The sequence below is a fragment of the Haliaeetus albicilla genome, chromosome 9, assembly GCF_947461875.1.
Source record: "Haliaeetus albicilla chromosome 9, bHalAlb1.1, whole genome shotgun sequence".
Classification (NCBI taxonomy): domain Eukaryota; kingdom Metazoa; phylum Chordata; class Aves; order Accipitriformes; family Accipitridae; genus Haliaeetus; species Haliaeetus albicilla.
In genome coordinates, this window is record NC_091491.1 from 32,217,509 (window position 1) to 32,237,859 (window position 20,351).

General features: G+C 56.9%; 2 protein-coding genes across 8 annotated transcripts in view; one reads left to right on the top strand and one right to left on the bottom strand.

Moving 5' to 3' along the window:
- The first annotated feature begins 7 nt into the window (after positions 1–7).
- LOC104319022 (deoxyribodipyrimidine photo-lyase) lies at positions 8–3,795 on the top strand. 2 transcript variants are annotated; one of them, XM_069792471.1, is made up of 10 exons: positions 8–62; positions 211–496; positions 693–838; positions 983–1,165; positions 1,344–1,502; positions 1,826–2,024; positions 2,114–2,266; positions 2,546–2,667; positions 2,768–2,927; positions 3,110–3,795. In XM_069792471.1, the coding sequence occupies exons 2-10, from the start codon at positions 262–264 to the stop codon at positions 3,262–3,264; spliced, it is 1,512 nt and encodes a 503-aa protein (XP_069648572.1). In that variant the 5' UTR covers positions 8–62; positions 211–261; the 3' UTR covers positions 3,265–3,795. The 2 variants fall into 2 exon arrangements, with proteins under 2 accessions (XP_069648572.1, XP_069648571.1); XM_069792470.1 differs by lacking the exon at positions 8–62 and having other exon boundaries at positions 137–496.
- Positions 3,796–4,229: 434 nt separating this feature from the next.
- RUBCN (rubicon autophagy regulator) overlaps positions 4,230–20,351 on the bottom strand; it is a 28,204-nt gene continuing 12,082 nt past the window's right edge. For 3 of the 6 annotated variants that reach the window (XM_069792461.1, XM_069792466.1, XM_069792467.1), the window contains 16 exons: positions 19,670–20,218; positions 19,042–19,086; positions 17,062–17,157; positions 16,770–16,885; positions 16,080–16,281; positions 15,607–15,708; positions 14,741–14,815; positions 11,968–12,028; positions 10,851–10,983; positions 10,347–10,492; positions 9,917–9,981; positions 9,091–9,329; positions 8,632–8,693; positions 8,283–8,436; positions 7,808–7,901; positions 4,230–6,906 (listed from right to left, as the gene is read on the bottom strand). In XM_069792461.1, coding sequence (XP_069648562.1) covers positions 6,743–6,906; positions 7,808–7,901; positions 8,283–8,436; positions 8,632–8,693; positions 9,091–9,329; positions 9,917–9,981; positions 10,347–10,492; positions 10,851–10,983; positions 11,968–12,028; positions 14,741–14,815; positions 15,607–15,708; positions 16,080–16,281; positions 16,770–16,885; positions 17,062–17,157; positions 19,042–19,086; positions 19,670–20,218 — 2,303 coding nt within the window. In that variant the 3' untranslated portion in view covers positions 4,230–6,742. The remainder of the gene's footprint in view (positions 6,907–7,807; positions 7,902–8,282; positions 8,437–8,631; positions 8,694–9,090; positions 9,330–9,916; positions 9,982–10,346; positions 10,493–10,850; positions 10,984–11,967; positions 12,029–14,740; positions 14,816–15,606; positions 15,709–16,079; positions 16,282–16,769; positions 16,886–17,061; positions 17,158–19,041; positions 19,087–19,669; positions 20,219–20,351) is intronic. The other 3 variants (XM_069792462.1, XM_069792463.1, XM_069792464.1) reach the window with 3 other exon arrangements.

Genomic DNA, 20,351 nt, shown 5'->3' on the forward strand with positions numbered 1-20,351 from the left:
ACCACGCCCCTTAAACCACGCCTCCGACTTGTGTAACACCCGGAGGCCCGCGTGGCTGCCAGGTAGGGACCGCGACCGGGGACCGGGGACCGGGGACCGGGGACCGGGACCGGGGACCGGGGACCGGCATCTCCCGGGCTTTGGGGGCGGACCGGGGACCAGGATGGGCAGGGTACCGGCAGCTCGGTACGGTTCCGTTTCCTCTCGCAGCGGCCAAGAGCAACCACGCTGCTCCGGGCGCTGGCCCGGGCAGTCCTAAGGATGCGGCGGGGGCAAGGGAAGCGAAAGGCCGAGGTGAGGGAGCTGCCACGCGTGTCTCGGAGGAGGAAGGAGGAAGAGGAGGAGGCGGTGCAGGAGGCCCGGCGGAGGGCGGCCCCGTCCGTGCGAGAGTTCAAGTACAACAAAAAGCGGGTTCGCCTCGTCTCGCAGGGCTCGGACCTGAAGGCTGATGCTCGGTGCATCCTTTACTGGATGTCCCGGGACCAGCGGGTGCAAGGTGCGAACCAGCTGGCAGAGGGGGCCGGGAAGCGGAGCTCCCATGGGTGGCAAAAGCCTTGGTCCCTTCCCACGGTAGGCCTTGGAGCTGGTGCCCCCTCTGCGGGGGGAACTGGGGGGATTCCTCTTGCGAAACCCCATCTCCATTCCCTCAGCAAAGCGTCCCCCCAACACTGCCCTGTGCGCTTTCTCCCCAGATAACTGGGCTTTCCTCTACGCCCAGCGCCTGGCACTCAAACAGGAGCTGCCTCTGCACATCTGCTTCTGCCTGGTGCCCAAATTCCTGGATGCCACTATCCGCCACTATGGTTTCATGCTGAGGGGCTTGCAGGAGGTGGCTGAGGTACGGCCGCTGTGGGGATGCCCACGTTGGGTGGGACACGGCTCGTGGGGAAGGGGGGAGGCAGATCCATCCCTTCAGCAGATGGTGGTGGGATGGGGTCTGCAGAGCCATGAACCATCCTGTAGCCTTTACCCCTCGCTGCAGGAGTGCGGAGAGCTGAACATCCCCTTCCACTTGCTGCTGGGCTACCCCAAGGACGTGCTGCCCACATTCGTGGTGGAGCATGGAGTGGGCGGGCTGGTGACAGACTTCTGCCCCCTCCGCCTCCCCCGGCAGTGGGTGGAGGACGTCAGGGAGTGGTTGCCAGAAGACGTGCCGTTTGCGCAGGTGGGTGCCCGCGCTCTGGGAGGGGAAGACTCTGGCTGGTGAGATGTGGGAGAAACTTGTCTCCTGCGTTTCGTGCCTGCAGAGGTGCACTGGAGTGACCTGAGCAGAGAGCGTGTGTGTCATGTCATCGGGACCGTTTGCTTCTGCTCACACCCTTCTCCATTGCTTTGCTTCCCAGGTTGATGCCCACAACATCGTGCCCTGCTGGGTTGCCTCCCCCAAGCAGGAGTACAGCGCCAGGACCATCCGGGGCAAGATCCATGCTCAGCTCCCCGAGTTCCTCACCGAGTTCCCCCCTGTCATTTGTCACCCATATCCCCCCTCCTGCCCGGCAGAGGTACCAGCAGGAGACACCTCCACAGCCACTCGCAACCAGTCCCAGAGAGTTTCAGAGCTGCTTTGTGATCCTGGGGGAGAAAGGCAGGGGATGGGGACAGTGACCTGTCTGAGGTCACACGCAGGTGGTGTGGAGATGGGGATGCCCTGGGGAAGGGAGGTTCCCACCTCTTTCATTCAGTTCCCACGTCCCTGCTGGTTAAGAGGAGGAGGCTGGCACAAGCTGGGGACTTGCCGGCTGGGGACATCCAGGGGACATAACACTCGGGGCATCTGGCTGAAGAGCATCTGCAAATGCACTCACACTGCTTGGTCGCCACCCAGCCCATTGCTTGGGAGGCCTGTTATTCCAGCTTGCAGGTGGACCGCACCGTGAAGGAGGTGGAATGGGCGACCCCCGGCACGGCTGCGGGGCTGGCTATGCTGCAGTCCTTCATTGCAGAGCGGCTGAAATCCTTTGGGTCCCACCGGAACGACCCCAACAAGGCAGCGCTCAGCAACCTCTCCCCGTGGTTCCACTTTGGTGAGCGTCCCAGGCTTCCCACTCTGCAGCAGGACCGAGCACGGTGGCTTGGACCGGCAGCCTGACTTGCTCCCTCCCCATGTCCCCAGGCCAAGTTTCCACCCAGCGAGCCATCCTGGAGGTACAGAAGCACCGGGGCAAGTACAAGGAGTCGGTGGACGCATTTGTGGAGGAGGCCGTGGTACGGCGGGAGCTGGCTGAAAACTTTTGCTACTACAATGAGAACTATGACAGCGTGCAAGGTAGCATCCCAGGTTGGGTGGGCAACGCTGGGGGCCAGGCTGGCACCCAATTGGTCACCCCAATTTGGCAATCCCATTTCTGCTAGGAGAGGGGCTGTGGGGGCACTAATGTGCCATCATTTGGTACCTTCTGGAGGTAGGACAGGAGCTGGTGGATGCCCTCTTCAAGGCTGGTGCCTCCAGGGCACAGTGCCCTCAGTAGCCCAATTCCCCATCCCTTCCTCAGGGCCCTGCAGGAGCAGGTTGCTCAGTGTTGCCCCTCATCTCTCTTCCTCACAGGTGCTTACGACTGGGCACAAACCACCCTGAAGCTCCACGCCAAAGACAAGAGGCCTTTTCTCTACAAGCTGCAGGAGCTGGAGCAGGGGACCACACATGACCCGCTCTGGAATGCTGCCCAGGTAGTGTCCCGCATCTCCACCGCAAAATGCTGAGCCTTTTCCCGAGGGGCAGAGGTGAGCTGGTACGGACTGACCCCTGCGGCTGTCCCTTTCCCTCCAGCTCCAAATGGTCCGGGAGGGCAAGATGCACGGCTTCCTGCGGATGTACTGGGCCAAGAAGATCCTGGAGTGGACCCACTCCCCTGAGGAGGCCCTGCAGTTTGCCATCTACCTCAACGACCGTTACGAGCTGGACGGGAGGGATCCCAACGGATACGTAGGCAAGCTGCAGGAGGGGGGCACGGAGCAGGGGGCCTTATCTCTGATGGCCAAGGCCACTGTGGGTGGGGGCGGCTCTCTGCAGACAATCCAGCCCATCCTGCTTTGCACCCACATCCCACTGGCTCTCCAGCTGCCTCTGAGCAAGGGGGAGAGCTGACGCTCCATCCCCTTTGCCCAGCAGGCTGCCTTTGGTCTATATGCGGCATACACGACCAGGGCTGGGCAGAGCGGGCCATCTTCGGGAAGATCCGCTACATGAACTACGCCGGCTGCAAGCGCAAGTTCGACGTGGGCCAGTTCGAGCGTCGCTACGCCCCCCGCACGCTCTCCCAGTGACGGGCACAGCACGCCTTGAGATTGCTTGTGGCCCTCTATGCTGGGGGCAGACATGCCTTTGCCAAGGTGCCAGCTTGCACCTTACACCCTGGCCAGGGATCGCCCAGGTGCTGTTGGAGAACTCACTGGAACAGCCGCAAGCCCCAGGGTTTTGCAGGTCTCTTCGCTGCCATCACCCCCTGCTCGAGCTGCTGTGCTGGGGCAGCTGCTGGAGCCCCACGGGGCTGTGCAGGGCCCTCCTGCTGCCACGCGTTTGCTGGCAGCTACAAAAGCCCATCCTCAGCATGCCCGTGCCTGCCAGAAACCTTTTTTACAACCACTGTGCTCAGGAGTAAGCGCAAGTTGCTGTTGCTGCTGCTAACCTCAGCTTAGAGTTAGGCTGAGCAGGGCTTTTCTGGGGAAAAGCCCCCAGAAACTGGCTCCTCATGCCATGCTGCCTGCAGGGAAGCCCTGCTTCGCTCCGCGCGGAGCCAGCGCTGTGCTGGGCTTGCACATGCATCCTTCAACAGTTGTTTTAAAGTTTACAGTTTATCGCCTGTGTCTGTGGTGTTTATGGGGCGATGCATGACACTGCTGCAAGGGGAGAACTGGGCTGTGTGGGACCGGGATGCAAGCAGTGATGGGGCAGCCAAGGCCATGCCCCGGGCCCTTCTCCCAGCAGCAAAGGCAGGCTCAGGAAGGGGACAGGCATTAGACAGCCCCTTTCTCAGTGGCTTGTACCTCCTGCCCTGAGTCCTCTCGGCAGTTTGCAGGGGGAGGCCACAAACCAAAGAGATTAGTCAAGGGGTGGTGACAATAACCCCCTCCCAGTGACAGCTGGTGATGCATCACCAGTTGCATAAGTTGTCCCCCCACTATCTCCCCCCCTCCCTGCCCCAAGGGCCAACAGGCACTGCAGCACTGACCCCAAGGGGGGGGGATACACACCGTTACCCCACCTGAAACAATGCCACAAGACAACCAGGCCCCTTATTAACTTAGTTTATTAGGGACGGCATTTTCATTGCTGTGCAATAGTCCCATGGGGAGGGCTCCAGTTTGGTGGCCGGGGCAGCCCCTCGCTCTCCCTTACAAAGAGCCCACTGCCTTGCCCAGTTCCAGTGTTACTCTTAGCGGTCAGTGCTGGGCAGCAGTGTCAGTGTTGGCCACAACCCTGCCCTGGAGACCTCTTGCTGGGTTTGCAAGTCTTGCTGCTTCCAGACAAAGTCCATGGCGGAGGGTGGAAACCACAAATAAGCCAAAATCCCTTCCCTCTTCTCTAAATGTACTCAGTGCTTCTAGAAGGGGACACAGGCAGCCTCTCAGCTGCTGTCCCATGACATTAAAGTGCTTCAAACAAAACAGGGTGGATGGAGGTGTGCTGCTGAGGCAGCTCCAGGGAAGGGGGTGCCAGCTCTGGGCAGCAGCAGGAGGGCTCAGCTTGGGCTTGGGGACAGGCAAGACCAAGGCGGACCAGCATCTGGCAGCCCCACGGCTTGCAGAGACAGAGAGCAAGTGGGAGAGAAGCTGATCCCCTACAGAAAACAAGCAGAAGTAAGACAGGAGGCAAAAACCCCAGGGGAGTGAGTGGGGAGCTGAACCCCCTTCCCCAGGCTAGACCTGGCTTTGTCAGGATGCTGCAGAGCAGGGGAGGGATACTGCCATGCAGCAGCCAGGCCCCCAGCAGTGAGGCTTGCAGCCACCTTCCCTGACCAAGCCCTGAGGCCACCTCTCCTGGTCCCAGCCTCTCTCAAACCCCCCCAACCCTGCCACCCCTGCAGCGACAGCCCACAACGGGTCATGTCCCAGCCTCAAGCCAGGGCACGCGCTGCAAAAGCCATTGCCCCTAGATGCCTTCTGCCAGTGTATTGCTCCCCAGTCCCTCAACAGCCTTCTCACACGTACACAGGCCACACTGTCCTTCCAAACACCCCACTGCCACCCCACATCCCACACATGCTAAGGTGGTGCTGGACACTCACCTGTGCCATGGGCTAAAGCATCCTCCTGCAATGCAGAGGCACCTCCTCGACCAACTGGTAGCCCTAGAGCACAGAGCTCACCTTGTACCACCGGGTGCAACCCTGTGGAGCCATCGGTCGTGGCAGGCAGCTCTGCATCGGTGAGGGACCAACCCTTTGCAGCACCTTAGTGCCAAACCCCTCTCCCCCGTGCACCCCCATTGCATGCAGGTTGCCTGGCCACCCCGCTGCACCGCAGACGGGAAGCCTCGAGGCTTTGCCTGGCTCAGGGACCCCTCTCCCAAGGGGACCAGGAGATCTGCTGGGAGAGGGGACACCTGGCAAACGCCAGCCCCATCCAGGGGTGAGCAACCAGGAGCAGGACAGCCCTGGAGGTTTTATACCAGTGAGTCCTAAACAGATCGCACATCCCCTAAAGAGGCATTTCAAGCAGCACCTCCTTTGGGGGGGAACACACAGTTAAAAATACAAACAACTGCATTAAAAAAAATAAAACCAAATCCAGCAGATTAAAAAACAAAAACCCAACCTAAAAGAACAAACCGAGACAGAGGCTCGGGGGATGCAGTCGGAGGGCTGAGCCTTCACCCACATCCTGACAGGTCTCGGGCAGGAGGCAGCTGCATGCAAGGCAAGTCCTGGTGCCACCAGTGATGTCCCATGTCGCCCTTAGAGGAGGACACGTCCCCCCAGGAGGAGAGACCAGCAGCAAGAGGAGGAAGCAGGGTGGGAAGCTTCACTTACTGCACCCTCCAGCCATGGGGATCTGCCTCCGCTGAAAGCCCAGCAGCACTGGTCCCCTTGTGCGGCTGCTCCGGGGGCAATGCCCCTCTGCAGCACAGGCTGCGGGCAGAAGGCAGGGAAAGCAGCTCAGCACAGATGGCACGGAGAGGTGAGGCAGAAATCTGGCATTTTCACCATTGCCACCTCCTCTGCTCTGATTCTGGAGCAAATGCTCTCTGCCAGTGTCCCAAGCCAGATTTGAGAAAGGGAGCTGTTAAATATACAACCAACCCCAAACCCCTACCCTCCCTCCATGCACACAACCCACAGCAGCAGGACAGGGGACTGGAGGACTCAGAGAGCCGATTCCCCCCTCCAAGGAGTAGACATGGCCAGAGCTTCCTAGTATACAGCTGATGAGCAGAAAATGCTGACCTCCTGGGGGACCCTGCCAGGGGACAGGGCACAGGGACTGGCAGCAGAGCCCTGCCTGGTCCAGCATGAACAACTGCTCAGAAAAGGCCCCTGTTCTGCCTGCAGGACAAGCAGGAGCAGCCACCTTTCCCCAGGCAAAGGCATCGGGGAGTGTGAGCAGTACCTGGAGCAGACCTGGACAATGGAAGATACCCCTTCCCCAGCCCAGCACTACCGCACAGGGGAAAACAGATCCCTTCAAGACAGCGCTCCAAGCCTCCTGACAGTCCTCCTCATCTCCAGTCCATGTGGCTCAGTCTCTGGTGACGAAGGCCACGCACATAAATAAACCCATGATCTGCTCCTCCGCTGCAACATGCTCATGTGGCTGCCACCGCCTCCGGCTGCTCCAGCTCGTCTTCATAGTCCGAGACATAGGACTCCATGCTCTGCCTGGCCAGCAGCTCTCTCCGGGCTTGAAGCCGCTCACAGCGGGGACAGCGGGTGGACTTGAAGCAGGATTTGTGGTAGCAGGCTTTGCACTCTGCGGGAGAGAGCATGGGTGAGAGCTGGCAGAGGCTGACACAGACTGCCTGATGCTCCGCAACCCGGGGAGGGATGCTCCAGGCTTGTCCAGGAGGACATTTCAAACCAAAGCTGTGGCAGAACAAGCACCAGAAGTGGAGGTCCAGCACCGTTCTGGAAGCAGCAAGAAGTCATGCTGGTCCCGGCACTGGCTTGCAAAGCCTTTGGGAGCACAGGGGAGAGGTTTACTGCTCTGCACAAGGCCCCTCCCCAAACTTTCCTGATTCTCCAAGGAAACAGTGACTGCCCCAAGATTGCTCTGGCACTGTGCCTGCCAAACCAAGGCTTGCATGTTGTCAGGAGCCATTTCAAGCCAGTTCAGAGGTTGGTCCCAAGCTGCAGGGACAAGCTCTGCTTGGCTGTTAGTACTGGACATTAACAAGGATGACTCCTGAAGGGGCCCAGGGATTTCTTGGCAGGCAGGAAGAGCACAAAGACAAAGTCTTCAGGCTCTCTCTGCTCTACAAGGCCAGCTCCAGCCATCGAAGCAGGGGCAGGGGAGCTGCATGCAGGCTGCAGCCTGTTCCGTAACCACAGCAGAAGGGAAGCCAGGGCTCCCAGACACCCGCTCGCTGCAGTCACAACCCAACTGCCTGCTTGCCACTGGGGCAGGCAGCACACAGCATGGTCAGGAAGAGACCTACACACTCCACCACTCCAGCAGCTCTGGCCAAACACTGTTACAATGCTGATATGCTGCTGTGATAACGTGGTGCAGAGACACAGTCCATGCACAGAGGCACTCTGGTCTGCCTGGCTCTGGGTCTGTACCTCCTGCTAGCACAAATGCCACTCAAACTGGAGGCAGACCTTGGTGACCCCAGGGTCTGTCCCCTCCCTGTTTCTCCCCAGCATCTCACCTTCACATATCCTGCACTTGTTGAGCTCAAAGGGGAAGATGATGTCACCCTCATTCTGGCAGAACTCACAGATGAAGCCTTTGGCTTGGCACAGCTGGAAGGAGAAAAGGTGAGGAAAAAGCAGCTAAATACTTCTCATCTCCCTGGCAAGCAGGGCAGGAGGTAAAGTGGAGCAGGACAGCAGGACATGGTGCCCTGCTCTAACCATGTGGGACAGCCCTTCCCCAGCATGGAGCACAGCAAGGCAGAATCAACATGTCAGGGGTGGGGAAGAGCCAAAACGGGGTAACAAATATCCCCATGCTGGGTCAGAGCTCTGTGGAGCAGGCAGGAGCAGTTAGCATTGAATTAGTTAATTTGGTGGCTGCCCTGCACGTCAAAGTCCTCCCCATCAGTTATCTTTGCAGCAAAGTCTGCTCCCAAGGGTGCTCCGGAGGGTGCGGAGCTGTGCAGGAGGCAGACAAGGAGGCCTTACCATGCACTTCTCAACATGCAGGCTGCCTGCCTTCAGGAGCTCTGTCAGGCGAGGCACCAGGTCCCCTTTCTTTGTGGCACTGAGGTCGCTCAGCGAGTAGAGGTGCAAATCCTCCGTTAAGTGGCCAGGCACCGCATCAAAGGAGTCCAGGAGGCTGCAAGGCCAGAAAAAACAGAGCTCAGAGCAAAGCAGCTCCACTAAGCTCCCTCTCTCCACTGCTTCTGCCTTTTCTGCCCATGCCCTCCCCTCTCCCCAGCTCATTGCACAGGCTGCACAGATGCCCAGTGCAAATTGCCATGGGACAGATCCAGGACAGCAAACCAGCTTCATCTCACAGCCCAGGACTTACTCTTTAGCTAGCCGGCATGTCTTAAACATGTTCTTCATGTGGAAAAGCTGGATTCGCAGCAGCTGGAGAGGAAGCAGACACAAGAATCAGTAAACAGAGCATGGTCCTTGGCCAAGCAGGTCTGCTCCGTTTCCTACACTGGTGAAATGACCGCTGCTCCTCAGCTGCTGCTCCCCTGCTTACCAAAGTGTTTACACCACACAGGGCAAAGTGAGCACAACCACTGTCATATGCTGCAGGAGACAAACTGAAGCCCAGCTGGACACCAGGCAGAAATTTCTTTTGAAATTCTTACATTACTGGATAAACAAGAGGTGAATGGAAACCCACAGTGCTGAGGTTTTAATCCTCAAAAACTGAAATATCTGCTTCTCCCCAGCTTCCCTGGAACATGGTTTACAATTGGCAGCCACTCGCCTCACCCAAACCCCACTCAGGAAGGCGTGGAAAGGGTCTTACCCACACTTGGTTGAGAGACTTTACTTTCCGGTACAGGGCAGGATTGATATCCTGCACATTGAAGAGTGGGTCACTCCAGATCTTGCTCAGCAGGTCTTTGGAGAAGTTGCTCACATAGTACTTGCTGAAGTCCCACTTGCGCAGGATGCGGCTGGGGATGACCATCTGGGCATTCTCGTGGCAGCACTGGCAGAAATACTTCCCCAGGTACTCACAGTACCGCAGCCGCTTGATGTAATCTGGCCAAACCCAGGCAGACAGGGAGGTCAGCCGAGACACGGGCTCTGCCCAACCACATACTAGACTCCCAGCGTTGCTCAGCATTTCCAACAAGCAAGGCACTCTGCCTTGCTGGTACTTCCTCCAGCCCCAGAGCACTCAACACCGGGCTCTGCAAGCACCCCTGCCAACAGCAAAAGCATTTGGGACCACAGTCCAGTCTCATGCAGCCACATCTACCTATACATTCAGGAAAGAGGGCTGGTCAAAGAGCTCTGCAGCTGTACCCACAGCAGAACCTGCTGGGAGCTTTAGGACCCCAACAGATGACCTTGCCCTCATGTAGGCAAAGAGCCTACATCTGAAATGCCCTCCAAAGGACAGGCTGGCTGCTCTTTGCCTCCACCAGCCCCGTAACCTTCCGGAGAAAGAGGCTCCCCTGGGGGTGGTGCACACCAATGTGCAGGCAGAGCTGGCAAAGGCAGTGTACCACTTCCCCAGTTGACCTTGTACTGAGCTTTGCCACTGCCCACCCACTCTGCGTCTTCCCACTTGTTCACAGGTTCTTCCCCACTCTCTAGCTATGGGTCACGGACCCAGGACTCACCAGGATCGGTCCGGATGCCACAGCCTGCACACCGGTAATTCTGCTTGGCCACAGCCACCTTTCTCCTGCCCAGAGACAGAAGACAACATGCGTGAATCCAGCCCTGATGGCACCTGGCACCCAGAGGACAGGCACTGGCACAGGTCTGGATGGCAGAGAGGGCCACATGCTTTGCCACTCAAGTGCGGACAACAAATCCAAGGGGAAAAGCCCTGTTGTGCCCTGGTGCACACCAAAGGCACTGACTGCAGGCACTGGCTCCATCTCACAGCACCAGCTGCTGGTGGTGACCACCGTGGGATTTACCAGGCTCAGAGCACAGAAGCCCCAGCGGTCAAGCGGGAAGGAGAGGATAATCAACCTTGGTGTTGATGGAAAAGCATTGGAAAGGGCAGGTCCCCAGAGAGCCCTCGGCTGCACGGGTCCTTACGTTGGGGCTGGGTGAACATTGAAGATGATCTGTGGTCGCGGTGGGGCCCACTCCAGGTTTCCACGCACTCGAATCCTCAGCTTGTAGATGTCGGCATGTTCTCCATCGTCGGGAGAGATGGGCAGAGAGTCAGGGATGGGCAGGAGCTGGGAGAGGCAGGCAAGAGGGTCAGATCCCTGTCTGGTACTATAAAGGCAATGCACCTGGCTGGCTTGCCAGAAACCTGCAGCTGCAGCCCTCTGGAAAACTGTCAGGCACCGAGCTGCTGCTCCAGCTGAATGGGGGCTGGAGAAGGGATGTCCCCAGGGATTCGGGCACTCTGCTGTAGGAGGCTGCAGTGGCAGAGCCCTACTCGGCTGCACCCATCTCCAGAGCCCGGACAAAACCCCTCCTCCAGCTCCACAGAGGGATTACTGGGTCTAGCAAAGGCCCTCGGCAGTGGGCTGAAGCCAGGGGTTCAGGGAAGATCAAATGCAATCGGTGACCAGGGACTCACACCCCTACCTTCTGTGGGGCGTCGTGCTCAGGGACCAGCCACTCCAATTCAGAGGCGGCCGGGAGCTGCATGCCCTCAAACTGCTTCAGCAAGCCCATGGCCACGGCCTCTGCTGAGTTGGAATTGAGGAAGGAGTGGGATCTAGACAGTGAACGGAATCGTTAGTACCAGGTCTCACAGCTGTGCCCTCCACACAACCCCCGATGCCGGTCCCAGCTCAAACCAAAGATGTTCCCTTCAACACTGGTACCTTATTTCTGCACTGCTACACAGGCTTAAAATCCATACATGTGATTGATTTCTGTCTTTGCAGCTTCCCCCAAGCAAAGCTAGCTAATGGCACAACAACAACTGTTTACAAAGGCAAGCAAAACATATCTTACTTAACAAAGCCTGTGCCTGTTTGCAGGGGAAGCTGCAAAGTAAGAGCCAGTGTCTGTACGAGCCAGAAGAAACTGCTCTCCCAGTATGAACCTACCCAAGAAGCTGCCAAGCATGGACACAGCTTTGTACCTCACCCAATGAGCAGAGGTGACCCTGCATCCCAAAGGGATTTTGCTTTCAGAGCATTAACACAGCAGCTGTGCTTAAAACAGGTTGTGATTCACCTCCCCACAGCCCCCACCTCTCCACCCCAGGGCAGTACTGGGAAAGGACTGAGCACTTCATGTTTAAGCTGCTGCTGCACTGTGCAGAGAGTTTGTGAGCGTCACTGTGTGCCAGCAGTTCCACCTCTGGGTCACAGCACAGGTGGCAGCACCATGTAGCCTAACAGGCCGTCCCAGCTGAGAGGGGGGAGGCAGGGGAGGCTCAGACCCAGCAGTGAGTCCAGATGCTCCAGGTTGTGCCAAGGTCCTCTCTCCCCAGCATCTTAGCTACTAGGAGGTACGGGCATCTCTCCAGACGCCAGTCCATATCATATCTACCTCACATGAATATCCTGATCATCCCAGGTGCTGCTTAGCAAATTTAAGACTAGGACCCAGTGCCCCATTGCTAAGTAAAGGGATGGAGGGAGGGATGTCCACTCCAGTGCAAAATAGCATCTGATGCACGTGGAAGAGCACAGTAGGACAGGAAGGGGAACCTGGTACCAAGATGGCTCGCCACGAGTTGAAGACGTACATGGACTCCGAGGACAGAAAGGACTTCCTGCTGGAGTCTGGGTTCCTCTTGATGTCTGCATCTGAATCACAAACAGACAAGGTGAAATAGATGGGGCAAGGCAGGGGGATACACTCATTTCAAACCACAGCTTCACTGTAAAACTCATCAAACTGTTCAAAAGCATGTGAACTACAGCACCAACTTCTACCAGTGGCACTGAGCAGCTAGAAGTGCAGTGTAATCAGTCGCCTGTCAGAGTTACAAGGGAAGGAGATGGTGGGATGCTGTGAAAACAGTGAGCCTGGGGTTTGGGGGAGACAATTGGCTGCTGGTACAGGCTACACACCAAGTCCTAGCAGTGACATGACCTGAACAGTACGCACACAGGAGCTAGGAGGGCAGGACAGCAAGGTTAGCAAGAAGGTTTAGTAGCTCTCTACACGCAGTACAGATGCTGCAGGGGATTAGCAATATGATGCAGAGCCCTTCTCTCTACTTGACCGCAACTGTAAGATCAGATGGTGGCCATGCCACAGCTTGTCAGTGACTGCACAGCCGGGGCTGGCAGCCTAAGCCCAGCACTCCAGAGACACATCAGCATTCATGCAGAGAGCGGGCCAGCAGTCACATTCCAGCCCTCTGCAGAGGCCACAGACCCATCTCCTGAGGAGGGAGAGGGCCAAGATAAGGTGCAGGACACTGGGGTCCTGCTCCCTGCATCCCTCCTCCGTGCCAGCCTTGGGTACCAGGCAGTACCCAGCAGTTCCTTCATCACTCATCTTTCACTCCAGCAGGTTAAACCCTGACAGGGAATTCATCTCAACAGTGGAAGGACCCTGCGACAGGAGACTTCCAGCAGTAAAAGGCAGGCAGAAGCAGGCAGAAACCCTGCTTCATTGCAGACAGACTCCCAAAAAAGGGAAGGAGGGCATGCAAGGGAGAAGTACTACAGGTCAGGACAGAAGAAGCCAATGCCACAACCTTCAGCCCAACAGGTCTCCTGTTTTGTACCTCTGGGGAGCTCTAGGAACAGGGTCTGCAGTGACCACACCACCCCCAAACACAGGCTTGCAGCTCGCCCCCGATCCAGTGGCCCAGTGCCGCAGCTAGAGGGACAGCTCAGAGTGCCTGCTCCTCCACCCCAAGCAGGTCGGCTATAGCAGACCCACATAGAGCCCATCCGATCCCAGCCAGGCACCAGCCGCACACTGAGGCCAAGGGAATCACAGCCCGACTGAGCAAAGAGTGCTACCCCCAAGCCATCAGCTCCCCTAGGAAGAGCGGGGCTGCCCTGGCAGCAAGGGGAGCAAGTCCTAGTCTGGCCCCTAAATTTACAGACTGACACTAGCGGAGTTCAGCATGGATGCTTGACCCTCCTTGTTTGACATCCATTGCTAGAAACAGGCACAGGAAAGCATCCTAATGCTAAGGAATCTGCACACCTACATCACGTGAATGGACTTCTAGCTGCAGAAACAGGGAATTCAGGCAAATGTAGCCTCCTGACCATGTAGGGCACCGGCCAGAAATACCTGCCATGCTCTGGTGCCTTCAGCTCTGCACAGCAAGGTGCCGCATGGTCCTAGACTACAATGAACATGAGCAAAAAGCAGGGCACACGCTGCACAGTGTGGGCCAAGTGTTATGGGGTGGCAGAGCCAGCATGCTCAGGCACTGGCATTATCTCAGGGATGGCAGAGGGAGCCAAATCTGACCCTAGGCTCCCACGGAGGCTAGCACTGGAATCCTGCTGCTGGTCACTTCCCAACCTTAACTGCAGACACTCCCCAAAAGCCTCCAGTTAGCTGCCCAAAACGCCTCTCCTGCCAATGCTATCACCAGGTAGGATAGTCCCCAGGAGGCTTGTGAACAGTCCCCAAACCCAGGGATGTCACCCCAGCCCCCGTATGCCAGCTTCAGGCCAGGATGAGCCCCCCTGGATTAAACCCCTGGGCTGTAAACACAGGACACAGCAGTGCAGATGGGGAAGTTCTGAGCACCAGCATCTCCGGCAGGAGCAACACGCTGGTGCTGAACACTTGACAGGAGAGATCAGCAGCAGCCCACGTAGGCTGTTCCCTTGCTAAAGCAAACAGCGAGCACATGAAGGTTATTTAAATGAGGCCAGCAGACCAGAAGGATTATCTAGTAGTACCGTAAACAATAAAAACACTAAGCAAGACGTGGCTGCATGTGATCCTGGTGACCAGGGCCTCCAGTGTGAACAAACTGCCTGTGCCTCGTCTGCTTTCACTACTTCTCCCTCCAGGACTTTTTTCTGGAAGGATTCTTCTCCAAGTCAAGTCTGAGCAGGACGGGAAGGGTTGGCCGTGGTTCGGATCAGAGCTATGGCATGCCAGCTCTGCCAAATGAAGCAGGATAATGCTCCCCAAGGCACCTGGGATGGAGACCTAGTCCCACACTGTAGAGGACTCTGCTCTCATCCAGCCCAGGCTCAGCCTTCAGCAGCTACAGAGCCACAAAGCTGTGCCATCGCCCTGCCAAGTCCTACCCCAGGCAAGGCACATCTACACCACAGCAGGCATGTTTCGTATATCCAAAATAGCGCATGGCAAAACACCCTGGGGGATTGAGCCCATGGCAGAGCTCCTCTGCCTCCTCTCTGCTCCATCCTGCCATATCATCCTGCCACAGCTTTTCTTGTTGACACCTGGATGATACTGTTCACAGTTCCTAAATCAGGCAGATTTCTGAGAAGTGTGCACGTGCACACACACACACCTTGCACACACACACACGCGTGCCACAGGGGAACACTGCGGGGTACTACCTGAGAACAAGGAAGCCATTGACACTGAGAGGCCGTTCTTGGACATTTGAATCAGGTTAGATCCATCGTTACCATCTGTATAACACGGTGATGACAAAACAGTTGACTTCAGTGCTCCGGCCAGGCCGAAGAGAAAGGGCATAATACAAGATCAGCACTCACACGAGAGAAGCCCAGAACCAAATTCACACACCCCTCTGTGGGCTTCAAAACTGAGCCCAAAATCTAGCCCTCAGGGACTGAAAGGAGGGCTTTGCTATCAACAGTCAAGAGACAAGAAGTTTATAGCTGGAGACGGGACTGTTCCATCTTCTTTTAAAAGTCAGTGAGATGGAGGTACTGCTGAGAAGTAAGTCATCCACCTGGGAGGATGATCAAGGCTCTGAAGGAAAGGGACACCCAGGGACCCAGACAGGTCTCCTGTGGATGATAAGCTCAGCCACCCAAGCTGCCAGGAATGGAGACTACAGGTATTACAGGTCAGGATGTGACCAGCGCCCACCACTGCCACCCAAGAGAAAAGTGATCAGAGCTATGGCTCCTTCTGCCTGGGGAGGAGGAGAGCAGGATGGCAGCTCTCCCCTCTCTCTAGCTGTGACAGCCACCATGTGGACCAGGCAATGAAATGGAAACCAGCCAGAGGCACTGAATGCTAGAGGGTTACAGAGGATTTCAAAGGAAAGTCATGCACCACATGAGGGAAACTGGTCACTCTGCTCATGCTCAGAATTCAGCCATTTGTTTGGGAAAAGCCATCCTGAAGGCCAGAGGGACATGCTCTTCTTCAGCAGGACTGACCTCAACACAACTACACCAAGGAGAAGTCTGTCTCTATGCAAGGAGCCAACACATCCATTCCCTCCTACCTCGGATCTCATACTCTTCCACATCCTCTGCAGAGCCGGAGTCAGAGAGCCGCATGGAGCCATGGGAGCTGAACTGGGACCCACTGTCTGTTGCCACAAGACCTGGGAGAAATGCAACACAGCCAGGCTATCAGTGGAAGTGGTCCGAAGGGTCACTGTCAGCTAAGGGAGAAGTTGATAGCCAGGTGTGGCCAGGGCAGGGAGGGATGGAGGTCAAGGATGGAAAACACTATGGGTTCAAAATGAAATTACATTCTGTAACACAGCGCCAGCAGCACGCAAGCATTATCAGTGTACAGTATCAGTCCCATTATGGTCTTCAATAGCAGCAGAGTTTCAGAGATCTCTGCAGCACCTTGGTAGCAATATGACTGTTTCCCACGAATGGGCAGGAAGGCAGGATGCTATAAGGACAGGCAACAGACAGAAAACCCATGTCCCACTAGCTGATGAGCCCAAAACACATCACCCACTGTCTGAGCCCAACTCCTGGCAGGTAGGGAACAGGTGCCTAGTGCGGATCTGCTGGCGCCGAATGCGAATCTTTTGTTTAAGCTCCTGGATCTCCTTGTCACTGTCTTCCTCCTCCTCCTCTAGCTGCCGGCTCATCATGTTGCATTTCATCAGCTCAATGGCAGCGATCAGGGATTCTGAGATGCTGAAGTGGGCATTCTCCTGCAAGGCAAGAGCAAAAGCACTCAGGGCTGTACCATGGAGAAACTAGGAAGACTTGATAAAATCTTGTTCCCCACCTGTGACAGGAAAGAGCTTACTACTCACGGAGGGTGGTAGAAAGACCTTAATCCCTGTTGACCACACGAAACCTGACTCTTCTATGAGGACCTAGAAACTAAAGCCTTCTTGTGCACCAGAATACTCACAAAACACAAGGGGCATCCTACAAAGAGGGTGTACAACACATCCACTCTGGGGAGTCAGCATATGTCCCTGAGGAGCCCTAACATGTTGCAAAGCTTCTGTGTATATGCTGGATGGGCAGATCCTGGCTGCCAGGCACCATTGAGGAATTCAACCTTGATGTTCTGTGTGCAGCTCTATAGTAGGAGATACTACAGGGTTATCTTCCCCACTGAGGGAAGTATCACTGAACCTGCAGTAAGATACACTCTCCAACACACACAGGCTGCTGCTGCCTCCCTCACCTTCTCCAAGTCGGCACAGCTGCCAAAGTCCTGCTCAGAGAGGTAGCTGATGAGGGACTGCCCTTCTGAGGGTCTCCTGAACATCCCTTCCCCCGAGCTCAGGTACTGTCCAGAGTCTAGAAAAGCAAGAGACAAACATATGAGGGAGGGACCTGCTGCTACCCCCATGCTAACGAGCCCTGTCAGTGCCCACCCAGCATCCCACAGGGAGGTGCCAGAAGCTGAGGCCACTGCAGCTGATGGAGAAGCCTGACCAGGAGTAAGCGTCCCCGCAGAGGCTGGCTGTACTCACCGTACTCCATGTAGAGGGAGCTGGGTGTGCTCAGTTCACTGCTCTGGGTGGAAGCAGAGACTGGCTCTCTCCCTCCACCTGGATCACCGTGGGACTCTGGAAGGGAAGATAACACCAGACACAAGTCAGTATCCCAGAGGTGCCCAGCTGTTCCACAGGGTGAAATGAAAGGGGCTCAGCATCACACAGGCAGGCACAAATGGATGGGAAGCAAGGAGGGACATCTTCCTGCTCTGTGCCATGGCTGAGGGCAAGCCCAGCAGGGGACAAAACTAGAAGGGCATTGCAGACAGGAGAGAAGAAAGGGAAAGAAAGAGAGAAGCTCATGAGAGCCATGGAGCAGTCCAGTCCTGAGCCTTCCTCTCTTTACCCCCTAGCAGAGCTGGGGGACACAACAGGCTCCAGCAAGCACCTCTGCCAGCCCCTTCTTCCTGCTGGAGCATCCCCAAGGGAAGTGTTATCCCCCAGGGCAGAGTCAGGAGACAAGGAGAAACTTGAGCAGCCAAGGGATCTGTGGGGCTCCCAGCCCTGCAAAGCAGCCTGGACAACAGTGGACGGAGGCATCTGAAGGACATGCTCTTGCTCAACTAGAAGCCAGGGCTCCTCGCACACAACCCAGGAGCCTGGGCTGCAGAGCTCAAGGTGACCCACACAGGCTGTGGGCAGCGCTGTGCCCAATCCACACACTGTGGTGCAACTCTCTGCCAGGCTGAGCCAGCGGGGACTGCCAGGAGCTGGCCTGAGCACAACAGCTGGTGCTTACAGAGAGCCACGGCCCGGGGAGCGCCCGGATGGAGCGGCTGGGTGATGGAGGACTGCCGAAGGAGACTGAAAACACCCCGACTGGAGCGGGGCAGGAGCATACGGGTGCGGACACGGGGCAAGCGCCGGCTGACATCCCGAGCACAACAGAAGGGCAATCCCATCCTCTCAACCTCCTACTCCTCTTTGCTCCCAGCTTCGGGTTCATAACCCTGAGGTGGCTGGAGGCTCCTGAGGCCACCGACACCAGCATCTCCCTGCCAAGACTATGAAGCAGCAGCCACCAGAATGAGGCTTGGGAGCCATCAGGGTGGGATGCTCTCACAGCTAACTGCTGCAGCCTGGCAGGGCATCCTGCAGCCACCTCAACCCTGCTGATCACCAGCACAGAAACCACCTTGTGATCATCAGCCTGGGGGATGCCATGCACAACAGAGCCTGCTGCTGAAGGGTAAAGCAAGGCAGTGCAAGGCAGGGATTGACATCTGCTGGAGCAAGACAGAGGGCTGGACACGTCTGTCTGAATGCCCACCACCTCCAGGAAGGAGCCTTCCCAGCCACAGAGCCCTCAGCACCCAGATGTGAGCTCGACAAACCCAGTGCCACTGTTCAACAGATGCAAAAGAAAACAACCCATTTTTTAGAGCTGCTGACTCTTTCTGCATGTGGGGCAAAGGGATGGCAGCACCCCAGCACCTCTGCCTGGGGAGAAACCTGGCCTGAGCCCAGAACAGCACCCAGGAGTCCTGGCTGTGGACACAAGCACAGCTGGCTGGTACACTGCTGAACTCAGCCAACATCAAACCTCCCTATGCCACAGATCCACTAAATCAAAGGAAAAATAAGATGTTCAAGCCCATGACTGCTTAGCTCCCAGCCCTTATTCGCTAGGTGAGAGACAAAACCTCTCCTGGCTCCTGAGGCAGTGGGGTGGAGGGAAGGGCAGGGGATGCAGCTCAGGGATTCAGTGGCCAGTGCTCCCTAACACCATGCAGGGGAGCTGGGCGCCCTTCTGGGTCTGGTCCACTGCCCCCAAAACCCAAGCTGGGATCTTCAGTCAGGTTGCATGCATAAACCTGACCATGCTTCAAAGCACCAGCTGGGACACAGGGAAGAAAGAATTTTTTTGGTTTTCTAAATGGACACTAATGGGTTGATGGAAATCCTGAACTTGATGCAATGATCACTAATGAAGGGCTGTTATACTGGCTCCCAAACCTGCCACTGGGTCTTCTATTATAATGGTGATATCCCTGAGGCCTCCTGGGCAGACAGAGGAGAAGGAGGGCAGCGTTAAGGGAGAGAAAACAGAGACAGACTGGTTACTACTCAGCAAGGACCTCCATTTCTCCCATGACGGCAGCACCGGTGAGGCAGACTCCCACAAACTGGTTGTCCCCTCACATCCCACTCCCCCCCCGCCATGCATTCACCCACTCAAGAGCACAGAGGGACCCAGCAGGTTACCAGCAGGATGACATCCTACCAGTAGGACGAGCCCAAGCCCCAACCCAGTGCCCTGCCATGGCCCCATGCCCCAGCCGGGCAAGGCCAGTGGGGGAGCAGGACACCTAATGCCACAGCATCACTGCCATTTTCTAAGTTTTTGGTAAAAGCTGCCAATACTAATAACAGACCGGCCCAGGGCATTCTGAGAAGCAAGATGTCAGCCCATCACTCCAGTGCAGAGCAGGAAAGCTAAGGGCAAAGACTAAATTTCCTAACCGCTCGTCTACTGTTCCCCTCGCCAACCTGATCCATGGAGACAATAGGGTGGCCAGCATCAGCCTCCCAGTACCAGGGACTCCCACACCCCAAAGCCATCCCAGAAAAGCTGCCCCATTACCGTGCAATTTCCCTGAAGCCACGTTGGTGTCAGAGTGCGAGCGCACGTGGCTCTTCTTGAGGATGCCCTGCGGAGCTAATGACTGTCCTTCTGAGAAGCTGGACCGGCGCAACAGGCTCAGGCCCCTGCTTCCACCTCCGCTTGCCCCCTGCTCCCCCAGGGATGACACTGAGTCCAGCTTCTGGGAACTGCTGGAGGAGAAGAGTTTGGAGCTACTGCTCTTGGTGCTGTTGGTGCTGGCACTGCTGCATGCCCGGCCCCGGCGCCCCGAGTTTCCAATGGCCAGGTACTCCGGCCCATCGTTAACATCGCTCTGTGGATCATCCTGACTCCCTGTCCAAGTGTCCTCGCTCTGGCTGGTGGTGCTGGAGCTCATCTCGCTGGCCGGAGAGAAGGGGTCTTTGGGTGAGGGGACGTGGAAGTGGGTGACAGAGCCAGGCTGTTCCAGAGGGGACCTGCCCTCACTGAAGGAGGAGGACCGGGTGGACGGGCAGCGCTCCTGGAGCTGGCTGGTGCTGGAGCTGACGGAGGAGCTCGCTGGTCTCCTGTCTGGGCAGAGGCAGGAGCAGGATGTCAAACACCCTGGCACAAGCATACCACCCTACAGCAATAAGCTAGTGGCTTCACACCAGCATGCCCACGCACCATGGGCAAAGGCCAGGGATCTCCCTCCCATCATGGG

Coding starts and splice junctions, on each gene's coding strand:
- LOC104319022 (XM_069792471.1), top strand. CDS start 262: ATGCGGCGGGGGCAAGGGAAGCGAAAGGCCGAGGTGAGGGAGCTGCCA. Junction 2,668..2,767: donor CGCTCTGGAATGCTGCCCAG/GTAGTGTCCCGC, acceptor CTTTCCCTCCAG/CTCCAAATGGTCCGGGAGGG. Junction 2,928..3,109: donor GGATCCCAACGGATACGTAG/GCAAGCTGCAGG, acceptor TTTGCCCAGCAG/GCTGCCTTTGGTCTATATGC.